This window comes from Stegastes partitus, unplaced genomic scaffold (genome assembly GCF_000690725.1).
Source record: "Stegastes partitus isolate 25-593 unplaced genomic scaffold, Stegastes_partitus-1.0.2 Scaffold1108, whole genome shotgun sequence".
Classification (NCBI taxonomy): Eukaryota; Metazoa; Chordata; class Actinopteri; family Pomacentridae; genus Stegastes; species Stegastes partitus.
In genome coordinates, this window is record NW_007578839.1 from 176020 (window position 1) to 188054 (window position 12035).

Consider the following 12035-nt stretch of genomic DNA (forward strand, 5'->3'; position numbering starts at 1 on the left):
ACTTTGAACTTTTTATAATTTCAAAACTTCAAACATTAAAAAAATATACAACAAAAAAACAGAAACTTCCTTTACATTCAGGCAAATATGGACTCAGCAGATATTATTATTGTTATTATATTAGATAAATGCTGAAATATTACAATCTGCACAATTGCAGTAAAACCAAGTTCTTAAAGTAAAATAAATACAACAAAGTGTATGTGTTGGTATAAAGTGTCATTTAGGCCTTCAGGAACCCATTTGGTGGTATTAAATGTTCCTCAGCTGACCTTATCTCTGAATTAAAGGTCTTTTCAGAAACTCCACAAGCATGCAGGGTTTCTTAAATATATATGAGTCCCTTGAGGCCCTCCTAATTCTAAGAGAGTAGTTACCTGTCCAAGAAGCTGGACATAAATCACCCTATCAGTTCCTTTGAACTGCACTGTTGTTACCTTATTACTTAATTATTGTTCTTTCCTTTTACTTCCTTTCTATATTTCTTGGATGCTGCTGTGGCATGTAAATAAATTCAATAAAAAAATATATTCTCTCTCTATATATATTTTCTATATTCTATTGCAAGTTAGGCAAAAAAAAAACAAAAAAAAACTCAAAATTAGCTCTTGCTACCTGCTTCTTCTTTTTTTCTTTAAGCTGTATGCTCCTGCATTCTATTGGATATTTCTTTTAGATGTGTGTGTCGTCGTGTGCATCTTCAAGTACACATACATGCAGGCTTGACCACATCCAACACAGAACTGCATTCTGACTTGCAATTCTGGTTTGAACAATGTAACATCTGTAGTTAATGATGAGATAAAGCTATAATTATATCAATTTTCAAAATGCAGAAACAACATTTTTGTGTCCATGTGGTTTGTGAGGGTGTATTTGGACACAAAACACCTCCAGGTAGTCTTCTACAAGTTTGAACAGAAGCAAAAACACTAAGTTTGCACAAAGGTAGACACAGACATGTTGGTACACATGCACACGTAGCCTGTAACAGACATGTGCACCACAGTAGACAGCACTTGAAGTACAGTAGACATGTGAGGCCAGAAGTGAACGTTCTTCACAACCAAAAGTGTAAAATTACCTCTAGCTTCTTTAAAACAAAAACATCTTGTATACACATGGAAAGCATTTCTTCTGTAGAAAAACAAAAAGTAGTCAATCGAGGTCTCGTAACTTTTTTCCAGTCTCTGAAGCGTTTTTGCAGCTGTACAGCCACTTGATAATCCGTGCATTGCGCTCAATAACTGAGGTACGCTGGCGTATCTTTTGCCGTAAATCATCCTCCAGTAGCCCGATGCTGTCACCGCTGTTCCTGGAGAAGCCATCATCCGACGTGGACACGCTGGCACTCCGAATGTTTATTGCAATTTCATCCGATCGGGCAGAGAAGTTCTCCCTCCCCAAAGACTCGATGACCTCCCCGCCCAGCCCACAGTACTTGAAAAAAGAGTCAAAGTCTGCAAAGTTTTTGGAGTACCTGGAGCTGATGTCAGAGTGAGAACGACTGACACCTTTGCCGGGCCTCCTTTCGATCTCGGGAACTTTGAGGAGGCCACTGGATGGATTAGCTGTCGGCTTCATCCCAGAACCACTGCTCTTGGTGCTTCCATTCCACCTCCTCTCCGACTGAGGGGCAGCTACACTTGAGCTGCATTCCTTTGCTGCTCCCTCAGGTGTGGGTTTTTGTTCCCCGTTGCCCTGAGACTCGCATTCTGTATCCGTGGCCTCAGTTAGCGGAGCATTTTTATTCACAGAGTTAAGCAGCAGTTTACGAGTTATGTGGTGTTTACGATCGTTCGCTGACCCTCTCAGTAGCTCACACTTCTGTCTGTAAAGTAAAAGTGAGTCTGGACGTTTTTTGGAGCTGGAGCGCCGTGCCTGCCCCGGTGAGCACGTTTGTGCAGCACCTGTATGCTCTGTTGAGTTGCTCACTGTGGCAAGAGCCGAGCTTTGGTTAGAAAACCCAGCGCTACTCACAGAAGCAGATCCGAGACTGATGGCCGGCTCCTGGCTTGTGTTGACCACCTGTTGGCTTTTGACGTATTTGGGTTTGCTGGCGGCGAGCCTCTCCACAGCACTCAAGCGTCCTTTCGTCTCACTCTCCAGTTCCATTTGCTTTCGAAGGTATTCGGGACCCTTCTCCAGGATTTTTGTCGTATCACTAGTCGCCTCCATTTGAATAAACATTCGAATCCTTTATCTCCAAATGGCTGGTAGTCCTTCAGTGTACAGTCTGTGAAGAGTTAGAGGTACAGAGATTCCATTCAAGCCCGCTCTTTGCCTGAGCACGTATCACAACAAGAGACTTCACCTTGTCTGTTCACACACATCACATCACCCCACCCATTCTGCGCAAGGCTAGTTTTAACCAAACACAAGCCTGTTCAAAGTACACCTGATACTATCACAAGTGAGAGCAGTGAAAGCCGAGACTGCTGCAGACTTTTTTTTTTTCTCCCCCTCTTGTTTTGCTAGAAATGTAGGTCTTTAATCTTGTTGCTCAAAACCAGACCGTTTCACATTATCTCCTTCTAGGAAAATTGGTTTCAGGACTTTACCAAGTACCCACTGTTAGCTTTTATTGAAGCATTCACCAATTAAACTGACTCATCAAATAGGCTTGTTGCTCATTAAGGTGAAAATGTTGTGCAATTAAAGGTTTACCCCCTACCTATTCACCCTTCAGTTATGCACAGCGTGTGGGATGTGTCAGACTGGGGTTGTAGAAGACGGGCAGTTGCTTTTGGTGTAAAGCATATTTACAACGGCATTGTGCAATTCTAAACACAGAGATGTTTAATGGGCTTTTATGTTTAGTTTTGTGTGCAGTCACTTCCTGGAGGAGTCTACCGATGCTGAAAAGTTGTTGAAGGTGTTGGTCAGAGTGGTTTGATTACACATGAAATCAGTGCTCACACCTTGTCAGACAAAGTGACCTTGTATCAGTAACACTATTAATTGGATCAAGGCAACGTTGAAACACCGCCCTGACAGGAACCTCTGACCTGCTCGTTTAAATAACTCCATAAAAACTAAGGGCGGAAAAGTAAAAGAAATATGTTAAATAAAGGGCTGAACTGTAGAAAACTAACCAAATAAAAACACGTTAATGTGCAATTTTGCTGTCTAAGTATTTATGACATGTCTGCACCGCATTTAACGACCCCGCATGTGTCCGGTCAATTATGAAAGGCCTTTTTCTGAACATGTGCTTTAATCTGGCGTTCAGTTAATCATTTGTCTACACTTACAAGACCTATGACTCCCACCTGTGACGCTCTCCCTCCAGCACTCCACTCTTTCCCACGTCTCTGCTCACCTGCATCCACTTCCCCAGTCAATAACAAGAAGTCGTAATGAGAAGGTACAGACTGAAGCTGAAGTGCAGTGTCGCAGTGTGTTGGAGTTTCAGTTGAGTGTGTGTGCATACATTTATATGTTATATACATATTTACATTCATCCAGGGTGCTCTTGCTGTTTTAGGTAAGATGCTATGATTTGAATTTAAATCTCAAGTCAGGGTTCACAGTCTTGACAGCGTGAAGAAGGAAACTCTTGTCGAGTCTTCCTTGTGTTTGCCTTGATGTTACACCGGCCAGAGCAAAGCCACTCCAACAGTCCGTCGCCCAGTTGGTGGGGGTTTTCCATGATCCTCTTTGCCCTGACCACACTCTACTGACCTCACATCCTCTGCAGGGCAGTTGTCTGCCACAACTCCAGTGTAAGAAGTCCTCACTAAATGTCCAGACTAAATGTTCTCAACTGTCCAAGGTGATGGAGATGCTGCCTCGCCTTCTTTCCCTTCCGACCATGACAGATCCGTAGAGATGTGCACTCACAGGTACTCGAAGCTGCACACCCTCTCAGACTTGACCCGTTAATACTGGCTTCGCCCAAAGTTCTTACACCAGCGGTTCACATCTAATCTTGTGCCAAGTTGTCTTTGTGGTCTCTGTTTCAACACTTAGCTTCCTTCCTTCATCTGTTTGTCCTCAGGGCCTATTGTTGTTCCCTGGACTCTCCTGCTCCCTCTGCTTTGTCTACCTGCCTGTTCTCTTGGGAGCTTGTAAGAAAATATCTATTTTTTAATTTGAATAATTTTTGATCATACATTAGTTGTTCTGTGCTGTGCTTTTGTGTCTTTCATCCTGACCTGAAACACGACATGTCATGGTGTTCTGTACAACAACCGTCTTCCAAATCATTGAAATGAGCTAAATAATAAATAAATGAGCATTAAAAATGTGAGTAGATGTTAAAAAAAAAAAGATCCATGCCAGTTTGAATATTATTTTTTCATTCATGGTGAACCAAAATGAAAACTTTGTGGGAGCAGCTTCTCGACCGGCTCAGCAGTCGGTTCATTCAGTGCTGCTGCTGACTGAACCAAACTGAACCAAAGTGACGGAGCGATCAGTCAGGCGCCATGCATAGAGCGCTCTTTATGGGTTTAAAAGAGTGTTATGGCTTCATCTTGCACGTGTTTTGACACTTTCCCGACCCAAGCTGAACACTGGCACAGCAACACTTAGAAACCTTCCTGGCTTATGAAAACTGGAAGATCAAGATTTGAATGCAGCGTATGAAAATCAATAAAAACAATCGATTAATCCCATTGCAAAAATTTAGATGGTAACGAGTGGCTCCCTGTTTTCTCCTTCCTCATCTAACTGGAAACATTCACTGTAGGTAGATATGAAACATGTGTCCACAAACTGAATCTGAAATATGCCAGATCACCAGGTTTACTTGTTCAGAAGGCAGAGGGCAGCACTGGAGCGGTTCGTGTGGAAGCCATTAGAATAAAGCCTCCCTACCGCACTGTATCAGATTAAAATGCTCATTTTCATACTTTCCTTTAACAGCAAACACATGTCGCATCTCTTATTGAATTTGTTTAACATCAAAAAGAAGACATTGTCATTACCTCTCTGCATGTAAAGTTAACTGAAACCAAAGGTCTCAATCAAATCATTTAAACCGACTCTTATTTTTCAGTGTTTGCACATAATCATCGTACCACATCTGTTTTTCGTGTTGATTACGTTTTTTCAGCCACATGATTTCTTTTGATTGGCTTCCCAGCAGTTCTTACTTAAACTTTATCCCGTTCTTGGCCCCAGTTTAATCATGTCTCCCCAAGATAAATTCAGAGAAGTCCAGAAGTATGCACAATGTGCCATTATGATTGATGATATTTTCCAGGAATGATAAGGGTGAAAGGTAATTGATATGAAAGGATTATGAGGAATATGAGGCGGACATGTTTGTTGTTGAAAAAGCGCAAATGGAAAAAAAATTCTCCTTCTTATATTTTTATGTTTGTATATGAATGCCCACTGGCATGCAGTCCCCACCTCTAACTATAAAAACACTATAATAAATATGTTTTTTAATCAAAAGTGGATCAAATGACTAACGGTTTCTGCAGTTCTAGGAAATAAGCATCAAAGGCAAGTGTATGTTTGCCACCACATCGACCAGGAGACAAAAAACAGCCACAAGCAGAGTGAAACAAACATGAATCCAAATGGATGACTTTGTTCCTTAGCGTCTGCTGGATTAGCAAGAGATTAAAACCTCCAGCTTGTGAAAGTAATAGCTAATTGACCATCCAAAGTTTCATCCTAAATTAAACAACGGCTTCTAATCCTAAAACCAGGTCTTCACCTCAGACGACCCCGTTGGGAAACCCTGGTGGCCAGTGGGGCTTTAAGAAGCCAACTGGGAGCCTTTGTTACTTCATTTCTCTCTCCTCGGATTTCCTGTCATCTGTCCATTACTGCCTCTTTAATAATGGCAAAAAGAAATGACTAAAATAAATACTTAAAGCAGTCTTTTGAAGGTTCAGCCAACATGACCACGGGCCAAGATTGGTCTCTGAGACAGATGCATGACAGCACACAGCCCTCCCAGTGTCCTTTGGCTCGAGGTTCGCCGGTGGACACATGACTTCAAAAACTCCTGTGTCACATCATTGTGAAAGACGTGTTAGGGTTGAAACCGAGTGCAGCGGCAGCGTTGACAACCGTTTAGCATCTTTTCCCTGCGATTGACGAAAATCTGTTTCTGACTAATTAGAAAAAATTCAGACTCGGGGAGGGGGGGGTGGGGAGCAGAGTAAACACCATTAGTCACTTCTCCCTCGGGCCCCATCACTTTTATGTAATTCTAAACTTACACCGCCGGTGGAAAACACATATTCTACTCTTTAATGTGACAACATATCATCTGCTAATTGTGTTTTTATTGAGTCATTCACAATAATTACCTTCCATGAATGAAACTGGCTGACTCAATTAAAAATGGCTTGCAAATTACGAGATATAATTGCTGCAGCCATCTTTTGCTTGCAGTTATTGTTTGTTATGTAAAGTAACCCCATAATTGGCAATTATGCATGCAGCATTAATTACCAGGAATATAAGGTCACCTCCCACTCAATTAGTCGGTGTCTATTTATCACAGGCTCATCTTACTGTATTTCAGGAAACAACTGTGCTGGGAAGGATTACTGACGGGTTTTTTTCATGTTACATTAAAGGTTTTCATTTCTCTTTTCCTTTTACTTCATCTTATGTATAAGACTTGTAACCAACGAACTAAACTTTTCCTCCAAAGTCGAGTACATTTTATTTGCATTAAAATGTGAAGCATGCTCTAATCCATTCTTCTAAATTAACAATAGATCAAATAAATGCACAAATATCGTTTCATCTGCGAAATATGACTTATTTGGATGTTTATGGGATGCTTAGTGTCAGTTCCAGTTTCACTTGAGGCTTTGGACAGAATTAGTTTAAGCCTCTTTTCGGTTCTGTCCTTTCATCCACCTGCTCAGCTGCTGCTTGTCCACAGCCTCCTCTGTTATGCACATGGGAACTTATAAAAGGCAGATTAGAAACGTGGCCGTTACCTATACATGGCCATGGTTTGGTTTGTAGTTATGAAAACAGCTTACTTACCAAATCAGGTGGTTACTCAAAGGAACATAAATGCAAACTAATGACGTGTGGCTTTAGAAAGTGTGCACTTTTGCTCCTGTAAACACATCAGAGGTCAGCACAAAACTGTACAAGGACCCACATCAAAGCTGTCTAACGTAACCAGACAGCTTCTCGACGCAAAACAGGCCCGAAATAGCCTTTAAATCCTAATATCTCACTTCAATTTATATAAGTGTGCTTTGTATCTGAACCAGTGTTTTTTTACTGTTTGCTGTATTCACATTGAATTGATTATAAGCCTCACTGCAGTAAAATAAAACATGACACACAACGGATACAAACCACTGACGTTTACATGTCAGAGCCAGGCTTTAAAAGTAATGAGTGCCAAACATAAAACAAATGTATCGGAAGTATTCTTTTTGACTGACAACATTATTATGTTTTCTTTGTAATAAACTGTAACAAAATCCCGCATATTAAATTATCAAGTTAACAACAACTTGAAGTGGAAGCAGCAATAATTCTGTCTTGGATCAGCCCCATAAAACACATCCCATATATCTGCCAGAGAGATTTATACAGGTCCATATGTTTAGGCCATCATCCCTGCCTTGCTGCTACGACCCTGCTTGCTCCTCCGTCTCCATCTGTACGAACACACCCAAACACATTAGCTGGGAACCGGAGCTTGTGTGCTGTTCAGACTTCAATAGCAAAACCAAAAATGTGAATCCGTCATAAAGTGGAGCAGCCCGCAGACCTCCACATAGTTTTTATCACTGTAAACAAGTATAGCTTTTTAGTTTGTAAACTTTTGTTGCACGATATAGAAATCCCTAATATGGAGCTCAAAAATATACCGAGCAATATAAAAATACCCCAGGATAAATAATGAGCTGCATGCTACAAGTGTAAAAATCATGTTTCCAATTGAATTAAGACATTTCCTTTCTAATGCTACAGATTTGTTTAATTTAAATTTCATTTACTTGTCTGTAGTTATACTGCCTCTTATATTAGTTCTTTAGTGTGGCCATAAATGCTCATACCAAGTGAAAATGTCATATGAAATGACAATGGTGGTCACAAACAGGGATCTCCTATTGTTAGCCTTCTGCTTGTTTGTGGTTTGAGGACTGTCTGTGTTACTCTGTGCATGTTATGTATAATGCTGTGTAGGACTGTGCAAACTGTGAGCTGCCTGTTCTCATCTGACCCCATGAGGCTACGTGAGGAAGAAAGGCCGCTAACGCTCCTTGTCACTACCCGATGTGCATGCGTTAGCAGACATGGTTTAGGGCATGTAGAGTCTACCATCTGTACTGGATTACATAAAAGCACAAACCACCTTCCTACAGTCTTTGGACACTGGAGGGTTCAGTGTCTCCTCTACTGATCTGACCCGATGGGGTTAGCTGGGATGGAGCACCTGGTTGTTCATTCTCCTCTTTGAAACCCGAAAAAGGTCACAACAATAGTGACACTCCTTTCAGTAATTTGGGACCAAAGACTATTTCTAAAGATGGAGCAAACCACAGAGACCAAAACTGTAGGCTGCAAACACATTTATTTCTGCTGTGAAGTTGGTCATTTTAACCTACAGGTCAGTGGGATTGACTTGCTTGTGGAGCCAGCCTCAAGTGGCCATTTAAGGGAAGTGCAGCCGTTGACACTTACCATTTTTCAGCCCTGACAGTTGACATTTGCTTGCATTCAGCAAACACCGTGAGCTAGGGTAACTCCACGTCAAGAATGGAAATCAAACTGAGGAGCAACATTCTTTGTTTTCCACATCAGGAACTCTATGTTGTATTGTTGAAAATACAGTACAAGATTTATATGAAAGCAAACTATCATATAAATAAACTGTTAAGTGAAAAAATAGTTTAGAAGGTATATTAATTATATTAACAGTAGATTCAATGTCGGGTTTCTGTGATACATTTTTGACATGATTAGCAAACAATGACTAATCAGCCTGGTTCCACATCAGCTCTGTACCATTTCATTCTCACTAAAGACACATGAGAGCGCCCCTTACAGTTCATCCAGGCTACCTACCCCATGTTTTCATTTCCCCCCCAAAATTGAAAACATTAAATTCAATACAAGAATAATTCTACTATGCAGAGACATCTTGATGTTACCTTCCTCTGCACGAACAATGTTTTTTTTTTTTTTTTTTTTAATTCAGTGCAATTATTACCAAAACTATTGGAAAATCAGTGCAGCAATCTAAACCATCTACTTGCTCATTAGAGCTTCTGCCTACAGGCTTTTAAAAAATTGTTTTCAGCTCCTTGGCAGTGGATATATTGGGCACTGTAAATGGCTGACCTCTCTCAGGCAGCTTTCCAGCATCATTAAAAACTGCATTTTTCAGGCATTCTCCTGAAAAACAGAAACATGGATATTTCTGCATTAGGCAACTGTAGGGATCTCAAATCTTCCATTTATTAGTAAGATTATTGAAAATGGGTTCCTCAATTTGAAAGACATCCTTGACAGTGTTCAATGAGGTTTTCGCTCATGTCAGAGCACCGAAACTGTCCTGACATGAGCATGATTAAGGATTCAGGGAGTCAAACAGTCCTGTTATTAGATCTTCGTGCAACATTTGACCCTGTAGACCGTAAACTACTCCTACATAGTCTGGAAAGTTGGATTGGGCTTTCAGGAACCATCCTCAGGTGGCTCAGATCAGACTTAGAGCACAGGAGGTCTGTAGTTAGTATTGGTAGTTATGACTCTCAAAAAACCCAATAATGTATGGCGTCCCTAAAGGATTGGTTCTTGGGCCCTTCCTGTTTAATCTCTACATGTTTTCTGTTTCTTCTCGGTAGCTTATCATAGCTATGCAGATGACACCCATATCTACCTAGTGCTCTCCCCAATTGACGATTGTGTCTAGGTTTGTTTCCTCTTGACAAAGTGAATAACTGGATGCAACAAATCTTTATTCAACTAACTGAAGACTGAAATAATCCTATTATATTATACATATTAGAAAAACTAACAGCCAGGTCAGCACTTTCAGTGTGATCACTGAACTGCAATAAAGCTAAGACTAAGTTATCATTCTGGTAATAAACTAAGAAACTGTGCATCCAAGAAAGATGTAAAAAAAAAAAAAAAAAACGACTCAAGCTTTTATTTCTTCTAAAAATGGACTACCGTGATTCCCTCCTCTCTGGCCTCCAAATCCATTTGACATTGTTAACGCATTCAAAATGCTGCTGCTGGAAAACTGACACCAAGAGGAGAGAACACATTACTCTGATTCTTAGTTCCCTGCTCTGGCTTCTGATTTATAAGTTATGTGGGGTTTTTTTTTTCAAGTTTGTGTCTATACTGACTGAAAAACCAAAAAGCAACACTGACTATCAAATACCAGCTGCCATGACAACTGCCCCTGAAGCTAAGACACTGTTTCTCCTAATAAGTTAAGTTCAAAACTGGAAATTCATGCACAAGTGCTGCAGCGTGAATGAATATAATTTATAGTTCCTTTTAATAAAAAACTGAGGAGCGATACTGATTGATTGGTTTTAGCATGCTGTAGATATGCACATTAAAGTTACAGGCTGAATGAGTGAGAGAGTAATGCTCAGTCTCTCCACCATATGTTCACTTAATTCCACTTAATTTGAGTTCAGAGAAGTACATGAAGAGTTTGGCTGCTGGTGCGCCAGCTGTAGCAAAGGTTTGGAGACTTTGGTAATGAGACCATGTTGTGACCAATAATGATAAGCCACCGTTTATGAGTTTTCACGGTCGATTTAGAACAGTTTTACTAGATTAAGTTAATACTCTTTGAACATTTGAGACAGCCTTTAAAAGCTATATTGTAATTTGTCCCTCCAAATGAGCTCCTTTTCTTAATCAGATGCGATGTTTACAACACATGCCGGCTGTGTTCTAATTGATTGGCGATTACTTTCTTCCTGTTTTGACTGCAGTGTGAAAAGAACATTTTGTGGAACACTTTGCTGTCGGGCATGGATCCTGTGGAACGAACTCAGTTTGAGTTTGGGAAGCAGACACCTTAAGACTAGACTTAAAACTTTCCTTTTCGATAAAGACTTTAAAAAAACAACCTTCTTACAAAACCCTTTTCAAACTTTGAAACTTTAATTTTGTGTATCAAATGTTGACTTTTGTTTTTAAATTTTTGGTTCAAAAAGCTCAAGAGTTCTGGATGGCTCAGGCAATTATGAATCCTCTCTTATTGTTTTCTACCATATGCCTAGACAGAACTCCTCACAATGCACTGAGCACCTCTCTTCTGCTCTTTCGCTCTCCAACCATGGGCCAAAACCAGCTCTGACCTATCGGGCCACAAACGACAGCACAAGCACATTGGCGGCATATCCTTTGAATTTTGTGGATCTTGTGATCTGGGGAATATGGAGTCCTGCTGGGGGACGTTGCTGCTGTCTTGGAGTGCTGTTGTCATGGAAGGGGGGTCTTGTACATGTCAAAGTAATAACCCCCTGAACACCAGGACCGCAGCTTTCCCAGCAGAGCGCTACATTGTGATGAGCTAATCGATGTCATTCACTTCCCCCGTCGTCTGTGGTTTAAATACTGAGCAGAGTATTTTCTCCTGTTGTGTGACACCAGCTCTGTGATTTCTCTTGCTCCTTCTGGTTCTGCAGTGTGCTTTTGCCTTTCTGCAGGTATCTGCAGAGCTGCATGTTCCTGATCTGCGCTCACTGGCCTCACCAACCTGCCCATAATTCATTGCTAACAGCTGTCCTTTTCTCAACAAACTGTTATGCACGATTATTTTCTCTGCTTATGAGACTTCTTATTTTCATACTTTACGCCGGCCTACTCACCCGTAAAACAAATGACTATCATCTTTGACCCAGTTTTCTGCCTCATTGCTCTGCTTATCCTGAGAACAGTAACCTTATATACATACTGTATAGCCACTGAGCTGTTCTATAATTAATACTCTGACTGCCTCTCTAATTTTATCCTCTGTCTATCTTACATGCATCTTGGTCATATGCTGCATTTAGGGTAACATGCTTTGTCCTGGTGTGAGGATGAATTCATCTGCTTGTTTCAGACCT

At 40.8% G+C, this 12035-nt stretch overlaps 1 protein-coding gene across 1 annotated transcript; it reads right to left on the bottom strand.

Annotated features, from left to right (window-relative positions):
* Nucleotides 1-632: 632 nt before the first annotated feature.
* On the bottom strand, nucleotides 633-2178 carry fam110c (family with sequence similarity 110 member C). The gene has a single exon (XM_008296181.1). It carries the CDS (start codon nucleotides 2176-2178, stop codon nucleotides 1159-1161), a length of 1020 nt encoding a protein of 339 aa, XP_008294403.1. The 3' UTR covers nucleotides 633-1158.
* Between the last annotated feature and the right edge of the window lie 9857 nt (nucleotides 2179-12035).